The 17,901-nt window shown below is 40.5% G+C and overlaps 1 protein-coding gene across 1 annotated transcript in view; it reads right to left on the bottom strand.

Annotated features, from left to right (window-relative positions):
* Positions 1–17,901, bottom strand: part of KALRN (kalirin RhoGEF kinase) — a 515,456-nt gene that overhangs the window by 136,429 nt on the left and 361,126 nt on the right. Inside the window, exons 25-33 of the mRNA XM_085311032.1 lie at positions 17,362–17,471; positions 15,386–15,455; positions 13,699–13,788; positions 9,685–9,777; positions 8,222–8,333; positions 6,744–6,934; positions 6,213–6,314; positions 5,357–5,499; positions 3,912–4,014 (exon numbers count right to left, since the gene is read on the bottom strand). Coding sequence (XP_085167158.1) covers positions 3,912–4,014; positions 5,357–5,499; positions 6,213–6,314; positions 6,744–6,934; positions 8,222–8,333; positions 9,685–9,777; positions 13,699–13,788; positions 15,386–15,455; positions 17,362–17,471 — 1,014 coding nt within the window. The remainder of the gene's footprint in view (positions 1–3,911; positions 4,015–5,356; positions 5,500–6,212; positions 6,315–6,743; positions 6,935–8,221; positions 8,334–9,684; positions 9,778–13,698; positions 13,789–15,385; positions 15,456–17,361; positions 17,472–17,901) is intronic.

Raw genomic sequence — 17,901 nt, 5'->3', positions numbered from 1 at the left:
GAGAAATACTGTAGGCTATAGACTGCATATAAAAAAGTTACAGAGTGTCTATAGAACAACAAACATTTGATAGGTTCTGTTTCTTTCCTTTATAAAAGTGCAGACCTATAGATCTTACTTCAAGTTTACATTTCTGCTATATAATATTTAATAAAAATGAAATATTTGAGCCCAGGGATAATTGATTTAAATATTTTGTGCAATAAGACTCAAGAATATTAAAGATATTAAGGACTAAGACCAGGATTTAAGAAGCTATTTAATCAGATACTTAATTTAAAAGACAGAGGTAATCTCTCCTTCTCTTTTTTAAACAGACTTGGACATCAGCTTTTTTTTTTTCTTCCTAATCTTAGAGTTTCATATAATCATCTGATCCCTGCAGCCAATGAAGCCTGAATATTTAAAGACTCAGTAACACTGTTGGAGTTAAGCATATAATTAGGAATATTTTCAAAGCAGAGCCTGCTATTGTAATGATTGCTGTGAATTATCTTCAACACATAGAACTACTCTGAATTCTGGTCTGTATCCTGTGTTGGATGTTGTACAAAGACAATGTTTGCAAGAATTCCTGCCCCACAAAATTCCCAATCTGAACAAAGAAAAAAAGACAAGGGCAATGTGCCCTAAATATAATTGATAATGGCATCCACTGCTGGAGTGACAGAGCAGAACTAGGAGACTCAGCTCTTTTGGCCCCCAGTCAAGTGCTTTATCTTCTCTACCAAGTGCTCCCCATGCTAAATGTTACAGCTAGGTTCCGCTGTCTTGGGCAGAAGCAGAATCCTTGCTGAGTTTAGAGTAATGTTATCATTCCCACTTAACAACAAAAAACTTCCTGCCTTTTTTAGGAGTTTGAAGTATAAAGGTAAAGCTTTGCTCCAGGACTGAAGCTTGATGAGAGAGAGAGAGAGAGAGAAATGACTACTCACAACCCAGGAGGTGCTGGCTCKCAAAATTTGAAAAGAAATGCATGTGATTTGAGACACAAGGAGTGTTATTAAGCAGAAGTATGGCTTGAATTGAGGAATCTTTAAATCTTTTTCTTTTTTTTTTGGTCTAAAATGTTGTTTGGCATTGCTTTGAATATTCAACGCATGCTTTAGGTAATCCTTGGGTATAATAGCAAGATTTAGGAAAAGGACAAAACGTGTCAGCTAAACCTTTGAATTCTTTTGCCTTCGGAGAGTAATATCAACACTTAAATGCTACTTCAGAATTGTTTCTGGCATTGAGTTAATATATAAATGTTCCCAGTGCAGAATTACAATTAATCTGCTCCCAGCTCAGCACACTGCCAGTACTGCAAAGCTCTTTGTAYGTGTTTGTAAATGAGGCTGCTTTGAACAGCTGGAGTTTTTAAAGGTAGGAGCTCTCTCTTCTGGCTCCTCTGGATGGAGATCTCACTGGGGTACATGGAGGGGTCACACATGGAGGCTCTAGCTAGGACAAATCCCAGAGCCTGAATCTTGAGTTCCTAAGAATAACTCGGCTGACAACATTCGAGTTCATCAGGCAGAGAAACTACTATTTGCCAAGTATACATCGGTGCTGTTATCAGCATCACATGAATTAAATACAGCGCATATGTTACAGTGTTTACCAAGTGTTATCAACGGTGCTAAGAAACTTTAGCTGGGGGGCATGATATAGTGCAGTCTTCCAGCTTCGACAGCTCTGTACCAGTCTATGTGAGAAGGCAAATCCTCATAGCCCAGAACAACTCACTCATACCCTCCCAGAAGATACTCTCTTACRGATCAGAGGGAAAAAAAGCCCTTTTCAAAGCGTGAGGACTGAATTAACTTGAAATGGCAGTGAATCACTCCAATACTGTGAAGTGTCACCACTAGGAGTCCTGTGTGCTGTTAGGTCCTGGTACAGCTTTAGGATCCGCTAAYACAGAATGTCCTCACAGCAGATGCTGATATCTGCGAAGAGCCTAGTTCAAGTAGCTTAAGAAAATACTTATGTCTGAGTTGAGACTGAACACAGAGGTCCCTCTAGGCCATTTCAAGGTGCAGTAAGACAAATCAGCCTCATCTGTCAGTAAATTGAGTAACATTATGTAGAAAAACAGACAGAATGATAAAGCAACATGGGCATGGGGGCCTTTGCTTTCCTTGGAGCAAAGACATGATAATGCAGCACTCTGGGGGCTAAATACTTCACAATTTGCTGGCACTAGCATCAGTGACAGTAAGGAAGCTGCTTTAGCAGGAACTGACCCTTTATCTAAGGACACTACAATAGCTCCTTAGACTCAACAAAGCGCACACAGGTATATTTAAGAATTAACTATACACTGAAATTTGCTTCTATTCAGTAAATGCTTGCAAGGACATACAATCACACAGATGGCCTTAAGTCAGCAAGTAAGCCTATCCCACCTTAAAAACGTGTCAGACAATAAAACCCAACCCTARAACTGATTTAGACTTTTCCCAGTGGTGAAAAATTCTTCCCTGGATGATTTGGTGCTCAACTTAGCTCACATGCATTTGCCTTTCAGTCAGACAAGGTTTGTGGGTTGAAATGCCTACAGTCCTTGCCTTTCCTGCATCCTTAAAGGAACTGCCATGATGGGATGTCTTTCAAGGCACAGCCTGATCATTTTGTGTGCTGTTACCACTGTAGATCTTGCTTGTATGCAGCTGCAGCATACAAGGCAGAGAGTCTTACCTCTCCATTCATGCAATAGAATCAGTGAGCTTGGGGCAAATCAGCAAAGCTTACATGAAAGCTTAACATCAAGCATGAGCTCAAGTACTCTGTTAAGTCAGGGCCTTTCTCAGGAATGATAAATGTGAAAAGCATGAAAAAGCAGGATGAGTCCATGTGGACTGAAGACATAAGAAAGTACATTTTCAGCATCGGGCAAAGTATTTGCATACATTACAGTGGCCATTGGACTGTGGAGGTTCATACTTTTCTAATGCAGGAGAACATTCCTTTAAGGTAAATGCGACAGGTGGGCTTACAAAGGTTATTTATTTACAATTAACTCCTATTTTTGAGTCCAGCTTTCAAAATAACCTCTTTACTGAAGCTTGCTCATGAACCTGACACCCATAAATATGAATCCTGAATTTGCAAAGACTGGCAAGTTTTGACTGGCAGCATCATTAAAGCCCTGACAAACATCAGATAAACCCAGGCTGATTCTGAAGAATTCATCCTTTTGCAAACTTCATATGGTTCCAAAACCACTGAGGAAAGAAAATATGAGTATTTTCTCAGTGGATAAGAAAAGTCCCATCAGCTTGGCTAAAATAAATTATTAACAGCCCATTTACTCCTACCAGCAACTGCTAATTCAGCTGAAGATCACAGTTGGAGGAATCAGTGAAAATTTAAGTCAGGCATCCTAATGGAGATGGGAACCTGGACTAAGATTATCTGATAAATAAAATGGGGAGTACATACGTGCCAACAGCGTGTAGCATTCCAACAGAATCTAGCGCATCATGGGGCCATCCGTATGTTCCAACATATGTCCACGAGGAGTGGGGTCCAGAATCTCAGTGTCTGGAAAGGGTAGGTCTCCCAGGCTCTCAAGATACCAGCCAGGATCCCAATTTTGCTGTATTAATTGGTGTGCAAGCACCTGTATTCCCTCCAACAAATTAGCAATTTTAGCTCAGAGGGTAAATATGGAACATAACCAACTGTTTGCTGATTCAGAAGCTGGCTCACTCTAGGGAAGTTCTGCTAGGGAAGAAAAGTTGCTTTAGGCTGTGTTTCTTCAGAGCCAATTCAATCTCTGGATATTAACCATAAAGAAGCTGCAGCAACAGAGATGTAACCATGTAAAACAGCAGTATTGATGAGCGCCTAGGAACAGATTGGATTTTAATAGCCTGGCATAGGAGAATTAGCTGCAGCGTATTTTCACATTTCAGTCCTACCTTATCACTGTCCACTGTGTTCTGTGATGTCCTGGAAGCAATGGAAATGGTGTCAGGTTGACTGCTCCCATCTCCTTGGCTGTCTGCATCATCTACTCCGTCTCTGCAAAAGACATAACAGAGAAACAACAGCACTCACTACCTTGGAAAGTGCAAAACTTTATAGGTGGATTTGAGAAGTGTAGAGTCAGCAGGCCACAGCTGGCTTTACACTAAATTTACCTCACTGATACAGCTCATGTTGCAATGTAGCATGTAATTTAAAATGAAGTCACTCTCAGCCATTGGGATGGGATTAGCACATAATCACAACATTTGTTGCTGTACACRGGATGCCATTCCCTATGTATTTACAGCAGAGAAGACTCTGGTGTTCAGAAATAGCTCTGTAATGAGGGTATCAGGCAGAAATTTCCCTCACTTTAGATTTCTTCCCTTCTTCAAAACTAGGGAGCCCTGATTGTATGTGACATTGAAGGAAAGGGCATTTCTCCTGTCTCACAGGAGCCCACATTTTTAGTTTAATACTAAGCCATAAAAATTATATCCATAAAAATACAGAGAGAGTATATACCTGTACCAGTCTGCTAGCCTAAGGTGTTTCTTTTCCTCCTGCAATTCTYCCGAAGTGTTATTGGTCTTTCAAAATACGCATTTAAAGAATAGGCAAACATATTTAAGGACAAAAAAAAATCTGAGATTCCAGTTCCGCACTAGCAAATTCTTATATTGGTGCATGACCCAGGGAAGAAAGGGCTGGATTTCTGCCTTACTACAAATCTCCTGGGTGACTCTGATCACTCACTTTCTGGATGCCTCTACAGCACAACTTGAAGTCAGAGAATGTTTACATGATAAAACTTAATTTTAAACTCAAATTACAAGTGACTTTTTGGAACAGCAGCATGGGAATTGAATCTTAGGACAGCAAAAAAAATAATTTTTGTAATTTCTATTTAATTTTACATTCAAAGATGTTGACAAAGAATTTTTCAATATTATTTCCCAGGGTGTAAATCAGTTCATATCTGATGGTGAAACACAGATTCTCTAGTCCAGTAATGTATTGTTGTGATCAGCTATGATTTTCACTGTCAAACAATTCAGAACACCAAACAAGAAAAAAAGAATCTGTTAACACTAAAATGCATAGTAAATTCTACTTTGAGTAATAAAAAACCCCTCAGACTTGGTGAAAAGATTTTACTGTTCCTTTTTCCCCAGTATTTTGGAATAATATAATAAAAGACATTCATATGGATTCCACAGAAAACTTTTCTAGCTACTTTTCCCTGGATAAGGTAGAAAAAGCAAAGATTATGAAAACTGCTTTTGACTASAGTAAGAAAATGTAAAGAGATCCAGTAAAAAGCCCCTAAATACCACATTGCTGTTAGTCAACAAAACTCCAGTAATTTCACGTTGTATGGAATGACTGAGGTTACCTTCTACTGTTGTTTCGCTGCTTTGCTGGTGTCTTGGGGAGCTGAATTGGCTCTTTCAGAGCTCCTTTCAGATGGATAATCCTTTCTTGAATGACTTCCCGGATATTTTTGATCCATTCCTGTTTTGTTTCAATACTGGATGCCTAAAGTTCCAGAAGGCAGAAAGACAGACACTTTATTATATTTCCAACATGTCACCTCCTATGTAGAAGAATCATAGTTGGCTGAAGAAAATGCATGATTAACTGTTTTGCCTCTCTGCCGTGTTGTTTTAGCTGCTRGAATACCTGGCAGCCTCAGGAGAACTGAGAGGGTATTTTTACCAGACCTACTTGGCAAGCAAAGCAAAGTAGTTAAGCTCTGGATAAATATATTTAATGCTAGCAATACAGCATGCTCTGTGAAGGGAAAATAGGTTATCAGTACACAGCTGGGATTTCCTCAGACAAAATACTACAGCATAAATTCTTCATTAGGAACTCAGTTGACAGAAACGACCATCAGCTCTGGAGGTCTGAGGAACAGGTTGACTGCTGACAAGCCCAGCAGTGAAAGCCRAAGAGCAATTACAATTCTCAGCCCAAATACCCTCAGATGTGCCCTGTGTTAGAGTGTGCAGCTGCTCAACCCAGATTGCAAGAGGAGAGCCTAATTCAGCAAGTCTGCACAACTGCACTGTCTTAATTCATACTGTGGTCTTAGAACTGAATTTACTCCTGATGGAGGCATGGTCCCTCTGGGAGGCGTGAGCGCCAGGTGAACATGAGAAGGGAAAAAAAMCTGACCTTTCGTTTAGTGCTCCCAAGGCCTCACCTAGAAGCTGTAAAGGCAAAGAAAGCAAGCAGAGAAGACTTACTTTCAGCACTGTTTTATTGTCCGAGGATGGTGTCCGGCCAGACCACAAAGCAAATTTACAGGGATCTCCTTCAACATGTTCAGTCACTCCCAGTTCTGAGGTCTAGTGGAGGAAAGATGATGAGAGATTTCATATGTATGAAGCTTCTTGAATCCAGAAAGCTTTACATATGTAGGAGGAAGTGAGGGAGGCAGGGGTGGATAAGGAAATGAAATCTTATCTCTGCTTTGCTACACACAGATAAAAGAAACAGAGTATCAGGAGGGCATGGCAGGGAAGAGTGAATGGTTTGAGTGATCCTCCTTGTATTTTCCACCATCCTCTCATAYCTCACTATCTTAAACCTCTCCAGATTCACTGTGAGCTTGCCTTCTAGGCATAGCCCTGCTCCATGAGTCCTGTGGAGCCCAGAGCCGCCATTCCAGCTGCATGGTATTCCCAACCCACMATGGGGATGTGAGTCTTCCCCCAAACTCCCTCTCTACCTACAAGAAACAATATCCAGAATATCTTCTCTGAAGCCACACCTACCAGTAACTTGTTCTTGTAAACGTATTTGGTGTGTCCTGAAGAATCTTTGATCTCTTTACTAAACACTAAAGAGATTTCAAAGAGAAACAAATGCCTCTCGCGGCCTTTCCGAATGAGAGACTTGGGATCCCACACTTGAAAGGAATCCTGAAGGATCAGCTCTCCCTGGACGTCCAGGTTCTCATCAAACCCTAAATAAAGCACACAGAATACAGTGTCTGGTATTTGTTCTCAGGGCCAGTATTGCCTATAAACAACAGGGCAGAAAGGTCTTGGAATAAGAGAGTCAGGCTCTTCACTATGCAAATCCTGAAAGCATTAATAGGCAAACACTGTCTTAGTGAAAACATTGTTTTCTTTTTCTCTATTGTCATGGTACAACCATCGCACCAGTGGCTAATACGTCACATGAACTAAATGAGWCTCCTACTGAGTGTAGCAGTATTTCCTCAAAGATAAATATTATAATAGGTTCAGTGGTGGTTACTGTACACAGAGTTGCAATGCAGGAAATCTTAAACACATCACCATAATTTCAGAGAACTGTAAAGTGCAGTGGCTAGAAGTGCCCTRTCACACCATGATTCCTTTGAGTATGCTAACCAAATCTCTAAGGGCCTGTCTGATCCCACAGTAATGGGAAGCTGGAGCTGTATTTTTAAGTTCTAATTGGTATGGTGTTTGAAACAAGCTCTCTAGGAAGAGCTCCTGACCCTCCAAGCTGCGCGTCAAAAACATTCATTAATCACCTGGTCCTAATGTGTTGCTTAGCTAGTGGCACTGTATTCTTTTTCCTTATTGTTTTCTGCTCTTCTCTTTTCCTGTTCTGACTTGAGCAAAGCTGGAAATGATTTTCCCACACCAATAAAATGTTTGAGAAACAATAAAACATMTCTGTCCAGACTAAAACTTTCAAATTTTAGAAATATTCCACACACAAAAAACCAAAAAGTGATTTATCTTTGGGGCAATCAAAATATTTTTTCTGTAGTTTTGAAATCCTGTTTTATTATTTTTATACCTTTAGGCTAATTTAACTAATGTTTTCAAACAAAAACTGTTTGGGCTCAGAAAGCCAGAACATTTTCTTCTGAAATATTGAAACAGAGTATTTAGAAAAGTTTTTATCTACTAATCATTGGGACCTGAAGGCACCTGAAGTGATAATGTTTCAGGAGTGTTTCTTCGTTTCAGTAAGTAGGGATGTTTTCAGCAAATGTGTGTGTACGTACATATTTATTTAYATGTGTATGTATGTATTTATATATGTATGTATAAAACTCCAAAAATTCCTATCCAGGTTTAATTTTTCCAAAAATTCTCAAGATATTTCAGGAGGAGCTGGGAAACACCTGAAAATGTAAATCAGTCAACTGTATTGCTGCAGTTAACCCGTAGCAACATTTTACACAAGATAGAAGGCAGCTTCATTCATTCAGGAATCCTGCCCTTGCCCCAGCCATCTGCCCCTCTGCTACCTTCCAGCATGCTGACGTGCATTGCATCGTTTGCCTTCTTGGGTACGCTGAGCATCACTTCCAGACCATCTTTGAGTTCCCCTTTGCCCTCTTCGCAACAGGTTAGCAGTTCCTAAGAAGCAATGCAGAACACCTATGGAAAACATTCTGACCAACATGCAGGCTCAAATTCAGATYGTGTTTCTTGCTCTGTAGAGCACAAAGTTGCAGCAACTTTGCTAACAGAGACAGGATAAAGCTGAACTGGATTAAAACCCCCACTCAAAGATACTGGGGATCAAGCAGGAACGACTATAAAGCATGGCAAACAAGCTGCTCTCAAATGAGACTCTGCACTTGGAGGTTCTCTGGGGCTTTCTATCTATGGTGCAGAGTTCAGTCAGTGCAGTTCTGTTAGCCAGGGTTGTGGGATCCCTGCCTGAGCCAGCAGCATGGGTCACTCTCACAGTGTAGTCAAGGCTGGCAGTGTGCTGCACCCAAGCAGGTAGGAAAGATTCATTCGAGGAGGAGGCTGGAGGGCTCATGACTGAGGAGTGTTTTAGCCCTCCCATYAGCTCTGGTTTGTGAGGTGCAGGCTCGTCACATAGCACTGACAAGGCTGTGGTAAGCCCATCTGTTCTTTCAATAATCTGGCACAAAGCACAGATTTGCCAACACATCAGAAGTACCCAGTAAGTGCCTTGGTAGTGCAGTATATCGCTGCTTTTGTGTATTTACAGGAAGGTCTAAAGACTTGCAAGTATAATCCACGGTCCAAACTTTTCAAAGTCAAAATTTGTTTCTTCCTTTATCCTCCAGGTATTTTTTCTTCACTTGTTTGTCAGTTYTGAAGTGGACAATGGCTGGTCAAGTTAGATCTAAAATTCAGCTGTTCACAAGACATTGYATTACAACTTTTTGTATTTGTAATTTACAACAAATCAATATGGGAAATGTTAACTCAAAAGTCTTCTGCTTTGTATATGAATGTTTTCCCTGCTTTTCAAACACAAAAGTAACAGCTGCCAAACAGAATCTAATGTTAATAAAAGAACCTCTGTCAAGAGTCAATGAAATTTCCCTAAATTCATTACTGCTTGAAGCAGCTGAGCTGTCACTGAAGCCTCTAATCAAAATGTTACACGTCCCAGACTTAGCAAGACAGAAAGAAAAACAATTCTGTCATCTCTTTTTCCCAGTTTTCTCTTTTTAGGGTCAAATCCACTTGAATACCCTAAAACAGAAGTAGCTGATCATTTTTTGCTGTTTGTTTTATCTTTCTGTGAGTCTTTTCCTTTACAATATCCAATCCAATTTCACACTTYGTTGACACATTCAGGCCTGAGAAGTAGGAGTAGCAGCTCAGCAATGCTACTCACAGGTCATAAACAGTCTGATGAGGCAGCTAYCTGAACAATAAAAGGTAACTCATTAAACCTATGAACGGCTTTGCATGAGATGACTTGGGAAGGTCCCTAAGGTACCTTCAGTAGAAGCTGGTATTTCGTGATCCTCTGGACAGGCTTGATTAAGTAAGAAGAGATAGAGTTGGCCAGACCATGCCTTTGCTGAATTTCCTACAAGAGACAGAAACAGCAGTCAGTCACGGAAAACTTTTAGCCTCCTGCTAGACAGAACTACCCATAAATAATTTTAGTTTTGGATCTCTGCATTTCTTTGTTYAGATTTTTTTCACTCTCTTCAAACTCACATGCAAATTCTAATGTTGTTTCAGAGAGGTTGGCAATAAACTGCAGAGTTCCCCTATGGCCATTTCAACTGCTGGAGCACTGTGCAAGTTGACCTAAGGCTGTGGTGAGTAAACTACACAGGTTTTGACTTATGTTTGGCTTTTTTGTCATGTCAGCTGGTTTCTCTTGGTTATGAGAGCTGAAAGCATAGTCTTCACACTCAATTAAAGTAACATTGAAATCAAATTCCATCAATAAGGTGCAAGTTAGCTGCATACACATCAGCATCTAGTACCATTTGAGAGCTCTGAAGTAACTGAAATGTCCGCATGGGACTAACAGGACTGACACACAGCTGATAGACCTGTGCTGTTCTGAGGTGCCAGCTGTGAGCAGAACAGACACCCGTATGATACCTATCATAGCACTGAATACCTCTGGTCTGGCAACTCAATCACATCCTAAATGCCTGGGTTGATTGCTATTATGTTCTCATGAACTTCTGGAGGCATCTCAGATAGGTAACTGGTGGGGTCTGCAAAGGGCCCAGCTGCCTCCCTCCAGCTGGTTCCAGTGGCATTTGGGAKCTCCTGTAAATCCCAGAAAACCATAACACACATACTAAGAGATCTAAAAGCCTTTCAAGATCTGATTCCTGGYGCCCTACAGGAGGAGATTATGCACTTAAGTACAGGAGCCTGAAATTCCTTCCATATGCACCCCGAGTAGAAGGATCCTGGGCAATCTCTGCCTTCTCCTCAGGTAGGGCAATCTCTAGCCATCAGGATATGTTCAGTTTCTAAGGGTACAGATGGGGAAGGAGAATGGAAGGAATTCTTATTTGCAGCTACTGGAGAGTAAATATTAGGCTGTAAAGGGAAGAAGTCACAGGAGATGAAGGTGTAAGAGCTGCCAAGGACAGAGAGATTTTCTTTGTGTACATAGCCTGATTTTCTGCTGAGTACTAGGGAGGTTGCTGGGGGAGTTTTAGCATCAGTGTTTATCTTTACACTGGGATGCAAAAAATAGCCACTTTTCACACAAATCTTTTTTTTTGTTACTAGGTAACTTTGTTTTTGAAACAACTTGCACTGGTGCCCTGAACAACACCCAAAAGGGAAGGGGCTCAGTTTAGGGGACAGTGGAGTTCGCATGAAGCTGAGTCATGGCTGGCTCTAAACAGGAACAGTGTCTGCCCAGCATATTGCTGGAACTTAGCTAGTAACCGCAGGACCCAGCAAGACCTCAGCTTGCCAGGTCGGTGAACTTCCTGGAGCTGGCTAAATGCACTTGTTTTTCTAGAATATTTAGTAAGATCTAAATCATGAAGTCAGCACTATTCCTTCCTCCCAGCTCTCTGAAGAGCAGGGCATGCCCCCAGCAGAATCATTCCCTGGGGCATCCCTTGTGGTGTCAGGATGCTCCCAGGGCATCCTACTCATGGTCAGACTGTGTAGACTGGGTTTGCAGAGTGGCCAGCTTGTCCCTGCTGTGGGGAACGTGGAGCAAGAAAGCAGTGGCAGTGCTATATAGTAACCAAACAAACAGACTGCTGGAAAGGGACATTCTCCCTGCAGGTCCTCTCTCTGACCCTGGAACTGAGGTGTCGGTATCATATGGTAGCAACTAAAAATACCTGGTTAGCCTGAAGTACATGGTACTACAAATATTAAGAATTGGTAAATATATTAAACATCACTTACTTTTGAAATCACTGAACTGAGAATAGTTTTAAATATTGTAGTAAATACTCTTAGATGATGAACAGGTCAGATATAAAAAGTTTGAACAAAATAATGAGTCTAACTACAGTTATCGAAAGAGAAGCATATAGTTCCTTTCCCTACACATTTTCTAGCCAGGATAACCATACCAACAGCTTCAGAATATCTTAGCAAAGCAAGATCCAAAGGGAACAGAAAGAGTCATCTCATTCTTTTATTAGAATAACTAGTACTATAGGATAAATTACAGAAGTATCTTCATGTTTTATTAGACATTACTACAGGATAAATTAGACAAGTTTGACAAGTGAAAGCTTGCACATAATTTTCCACCTGTATCAGCTGGTCTAATAAGAGATACTGCTTTTCTCTATAGATATGGCTTCACTTATGTCCTTAGGCCATCCTAGCTACACTAACATTACTACTAATTCTTTTCACTGTTACAGCCAAGATATGTCACTTTTCTTTGCTCCTTCTGCTAATCAATTAAGTCCTGCAATTAGCCCTGAAGCTGCAAATTTTCCATGGACTTGGACAACCAAGACTGCTTGTTTTCATTTCAAAGGTGGCACTTTGACGGTCTAAGCAATCTGGGAGTTTCTTACACTTGTAATCTTCAAGCAGATGTCTTATAAAATGGTATTATTCTAGACAATTCCCTCTCTTTTTAAGGGCATTTTGGGAACTTCCAGGTCTTGTTTGGAAGAAAAGAACCAGCCATGTTCTTTGCATTAGTCAAGAGCCAGACTCTGCGCTGCCCTGCCACCTGGGCAGCCGTCTGCACAACAGCAACACATYACCTCCAAAATCAAAATAAGAAGGATTTACAGTTGCTCTGCACTAGTTTAGTCACTCTGACTGCAAGTCTAGAAAAGTTTCTGGGAATAGCCAGCTTTTTCCTTTTGCACAGGTCTCATGGGGCAGCCCAGCAAAATTCCCACCAATGGGGGAAAAACATCTCTCCTTGCAAAACAGCAGATGCTGACACATGAACTTTCACTATAGAGCAAGAAGGTTTCCATCCCACATCCAGTGCTGGACTGAAAAAGTTTAGCAGAGCAAACAGTTTCTAATCTGTGTGAACAATACAGATAAACACCTAACACAGCCCAAAACCTTATCATCTCATGAACCAGTATAAACCATTCATCAGGCTCAAGCGCCACCTCCTGGAAAATCATTTTGCTTCAAGTTTACTTCTAGAGAGACAATTTGGTAACAGGACAAAGAACAAAGCACTTAAAATAAGACAAAGATGTTCATCACTTTTCTTCTGCCTCACATGAGATCTTTGAATGTTGAATTTAATTTAAAGACTATAATCAGTGGTACACACTAAACCCAGAGAAGTTGATTCATATCTGCTGTCAACTATACCACAGGCTGGTTCCAGCTGAGTGGTTACATTTGTAAAAGGATTTTTTTGTGTTTTGGAAAACAATTTTAGTATGTTTTCAGAAAGGTAGCTACTTAAGCCTGTAGGCTGTCAGAAAAGCACGGCAAAACAGGGACAAGCCAGGTTCCAAAAAACAGAGGGAAAGCTTAGTTAAAAGTACCAAAAAGCTTTGAAGACTTTTCTCAGTCTACAAAACTGGGTTTGGAGCCCGCAAATGTTTATCACCAAGTTTAGTTTTGCATAGGAAATAGTCTAATTGCAGGCAATGGAGTTCTTACAAACATGACGAGGCAAATGTTTAATAGGGTGAGTAAGATCTGCAAGACAGGATCTTGTTTTGGACTTAGGGATTTGAGGTCATAAAATGTAACAGGATCTGCTTTTCATYTTATCACTAAAATTGGAAAAAGAAAGTACATCTGAACCAGATCTTTAGAAAGGCCTGGGTCCGAATAATGCACACAGGTTCCCGTAAGAACGTCTGTCTCCACTACAAATGACTTGCTATACTGATGAGGATCACGTGTCACACCACAGCACGTAAATTTTTACAGCATGTGATATTTACAGTGGAATGAAAAACCAAAATGTCAAAGGACGAAAAGGAATCCACTGCTCCGATGTAAAGAGGAAGTACTTCAGCTGCAGTATGTGTACTGAAAGAAAATGGCAATGGCTGCTTACATCAAAGAAAGTCCCTGCATGTTCCAGGATGAGTTGGCTGGAGTCAGGCTTGTTTTTGCAGTAGGTGACATACATCTGAAATTTATCTGCCTGTGAAAACAAACATCAAAGCCAGATAAGCTATTACTTTGCTTCCACAGCCTCTCATCATGGCTCACTAGGATAAATACAGGTGATAAACCCCCATCTCTCACAGCAACAAGAGAATTGCAAATTAAAACTGAAGAATTACAGGCAGTTCATACCTTACTTGAGCAGTTCTGGGGGGTATGAGGTGCACCATATAATGGCTATGGAAGGCTTTCTTTAACAAGTGTCACAGAGGGAAGGCCTAATATTTTAAAGAAGCTGTAATACAAYTTCTAAGAGCGCTTAATGCAGATAAAGTCACTATGGAAACTTTGGGCAAGAGATTCATCTAGTTCAAACTGGCTAGAGTCAACTTTTTTGACTTGAGGCTGGCTCAGATTTCTGAGGCTTGGCCCAAACTTGCCTTTCCTACCTTGGTTCAAATTTTAATGGCTCAAATTTTATGTTGTGCTAAGAGTGTTTTGCATTTCTTTTCCTAATTTATTTATTTTTAAGAGGAAATTAAAAGCATCTGTGCACTCCTGCCTTAGAGCAGTTTCATATTACCGAACTCGTGTCTCTGGGGAGGCAGGCAGGCTAAAGAGGAGGACCGCCTCTGTTGACTCCTATTGGATTTTTGATACCAGTATCTAAATAAGCAGGATCCTGCAACTGGCCAGGCAGCTTTATGTTTATGTGCATAACCATACACACAGCTCTGGACATGTACTATTACTGACGCGACGTAGTACTATCTTAAAAGAGCCATGAAGATTTTGCAAAGAATGATATTTAAATGTGTCTGTTTTTCTTTAAATATGGAACCTCTTTTCTGTAAGCAGTATTTCTGAATCCCTTTTATCAATATTTCTATCCTATYTTTTTAATTAAAAAAATTGTTTGAAATGGTCCAAACATGTTCATTYTTTTTGGTAAATGAAAATGTTCCACAATGACTTTGAAGATACTAATTCTCAGCTTTAAAATATGAATAAAACCATCAGAAAAATCACCAAGATGGCTGACTTTCCTGGTAAATATTTTGAAGAGAAGAAAATTTTCATACAAATTACCATAGCTAATTCCTGGAGACTTCCATGTGCTTAAGACTTTTAGCATGAAGATTTCAAAAGTTCTGTTGGAAAATTTCAAACAGCTGCCACTGGCTAATGGAATGAGACAGCCCAGTCACTCAGCACTTTGACATTCACTTCTGAACGAAAATGTTGATCTGATTTTGTGCCTTTGCAGAGGCCTCATGTATTGCTGAAATTCTCTCCAAAGAGGGCACATTATGATTTTAAGTATGCGTCCTCCTGTGTGCAAAGGAATGGATGTCACTCCTATCAAACTGGCTGCTGAATCAGCAGGGGTGAAAGCTGTGCTGTCAGTTGGGTCAAGGACGGAGGCTCTAGAAATACTTCAAACTGTTGCTCAAGAGTTAAGGCAGGGAGTTTTCACCCCGGGAGAGATAAAGGGGGAAGCAGTCCTAGTTCCAGTTTAGCCCTTGTTCTCACTTGTCACTGAGGACATAACCCTTGCACCAATTCCCAGGYTGTTTCTGTCTGTGCTGGAGAAATTAATTCGAATAAATAAGGAAAATAAAAAGCCTCATTACCCAGGTGACAAAGCAGTGGCCCACATCCTCAGGCAGTTGTTCATATTTCTCTAGTTCTTTCAAAAAAATACTGAAAAAAAGAAGACAGCAACATAATTAGTCACAGTCAAATAATCAGGAGAGGCAGATGACCAATGAGTTGATCAGTGTTAATGATTAATGCTTGTATCTTGATTATAAGGCTAATCAAAAGTGTGCTGTCTGTGGAAAAAGTGTGTCCTTGCCAAGAGATGCTTCATTATTTGAGCACAACAGTGCATGGTTCAGCTGGAAAGGAAAAGATAACAATCCTCAGGAGGGGGTCAGTGTGCTCAGGAAGGCAAAGCAATACACAAGAACCAGACAGTGAATCTTCAAAAAAATCTTGTGAAGTGGTGAGAGCATGAGCAGAAAGAGGAGCACTGAAGCTCTCAGGTTTCCATCACCAAACTCTGTGCACTGGGCATTTTAAAACAAGCCTGACACTTTGTGGATGAGTAGTTAACTCCCAAATTAGAGATTTTATAATCAGCCCCCTCCCAACACCTTGCACAATGATTGACATCTCTGTTTTCAGACAGAGATCTGCAGAGCCTAAGTGGAAAGATGAGCATGAAACAGAAGCTGCAGAAGGAGAAGTAGCTGTATGTACTGTTTCCTCAGCCCCAAATTCTGTCGGGGATGCATTAGCATCCTGGCCAAGGGAGGGAAGGGAGTCAATAAAGGGAGAAGTTTATTTTAGCACTGCTAGAAGYGGTGGGGGGAAAAGAATGATGCACAAGCAGTAGCCTGGAGGAGAATGGATCAGAGAAGGGAGAAAAGGCAGCAGCAGGGAGCTGGGGGGCATGACTAAGGGTTGAAGTGGGCAGTGGCTGGGAGTGAGGGGAAGTCAAAAAGGAGAAATAATCACCTGACATCAGTTAGAATCACCAAAAAGAAAATACAGCATCACAAGGAGGAGAAAGGGAGTGGGAAAGTAACTGGTGGATCTCAGTACAATTTTAAATGGGGAAGAATATTTGTCGATATGACTGAGCAATTCATGTGGGCTGGAAGTAAATTCATTCATTAAGTAAAGGCCTTTTTAATGCAGTAAGTAGTTTGAATCTAATATCCTGGTATGCTTTGAAGCTGCTTGCTCAAAAGCATGAATATGGCAGCCTCTGCTGGACCACATCTATGCAGTCCAGCACAGCACCTTCAACTGGCTGAAGTGCTGAAAGTCTCTCAGAATTTTAAGGGGGAAGGGTTTTCTGATTTGTTTTTCAAAGTGCATTGCTTTTGATGTGTAACTTGAAGACACACTTTGAAATTCAGACTGAACTTAGAGGATTCAGTATCCCTATATGTTATATATATAACTCCTATTGCATTCACATTATAGCAGGGAAACAATGTCAGGAATGATAAACTTCAAAACTTACATTCCATTCCTTTAATTTTGATGAACTATTTACATTTAAAAATGCCATACAGATTTACATCCACCCAGCTGAGGTATATCTCATGCAGGTATAATGGAGCCTGAGGTCTCCTCTTGCATACTGTGATAGGGATAATGTTGTAATACTACATGTGTGAAACACTATATATTCATCAAGAAGACCTCATTTCTTCATCTGTAAAACTGAAGGAATATGCCTCACTATCTCAGTGCCCCATTCTTCCTCAAATGGATGAACAGTTACTTATCTTACAGATATGTAAAGCATAAACACAGTGCCATGAAATGGAAAGTGTGTATTGGACTAAAACATTGGTGTGACACAACTTTAACATTTTTAGTCAACTGCAGCCAAAGTTTAAGCAAAAATGTAATTCATTTTTGTAGAAGAAAAAAAATGAAATAAAATATTTTTCAAATTGGATCAATTACTTTATACTTCTGTGTGCACTCTACTGCGTATGTTCATTGCAGAATCCACATAGATGTACATGTATATACATGCATTTTTTAAAAATCAGTAGACATTAATAGAAATGTTAGGGAAACCTACTTGTTATGAAAGTCATATATCTCCTGGATGTTGCCAAAGATGATGTGTTCTTTGTTAAGGATCCCAGGGGGTATTTCTTCCACTCCACTTGTCATTTCCCAAAGGTAGGTCTGGAAGACACCAGTAATTCTTAGTTTTGAGGGTAAAGGCAGTACAAAAGAATCGATCTCCCTGTTCATTGCCAAAGGTACAGGCTGACAAGAGATTTGCACTTTGAGATTAAACAAACAAGCTAAAAAAATTAATGTTCCAGTGTCACAAAAAGCTCTCCTGAGAAATTCAGAGTGCTGATGCYAAGAAGAAGTCTGAGGGAAAAGCAAAAACATGCCAACAACACCTGCCTTTGCTGTCCAACTGGTGGCCAAGAACTGCTGGCAGAAACAGTTAAAACTTCCGTTTGCCACTTCAGCAGCATTAGAGGCATAAAGCTTACTTTCTAGCCTCAGTAACACGAGAGCTGAGAGACTACACAGAAACTCACTCTGCTGTTTACCATGAGAATCAGAGACCYTTCAGAAACACCCTTCAGCATACCTAGGC

The sequence above is a fragment of the Rhea americana genome, unplaced genomic scaffold, assembly GCF_003343005.1.
Source record: "Rhea americana isolate MKP2758 unplaced genomic scaffold, rheAme1 scaffold_33, whole genome shotgun sequence".
NCBI lineage: Eukaryota > Metazoa > Chordata > Aves > Rheiformes > Rheidae > Rhea > Rhea americana.
This window is presented reverse-complemented; position numbering and strand designations above follow the sequence as displayed.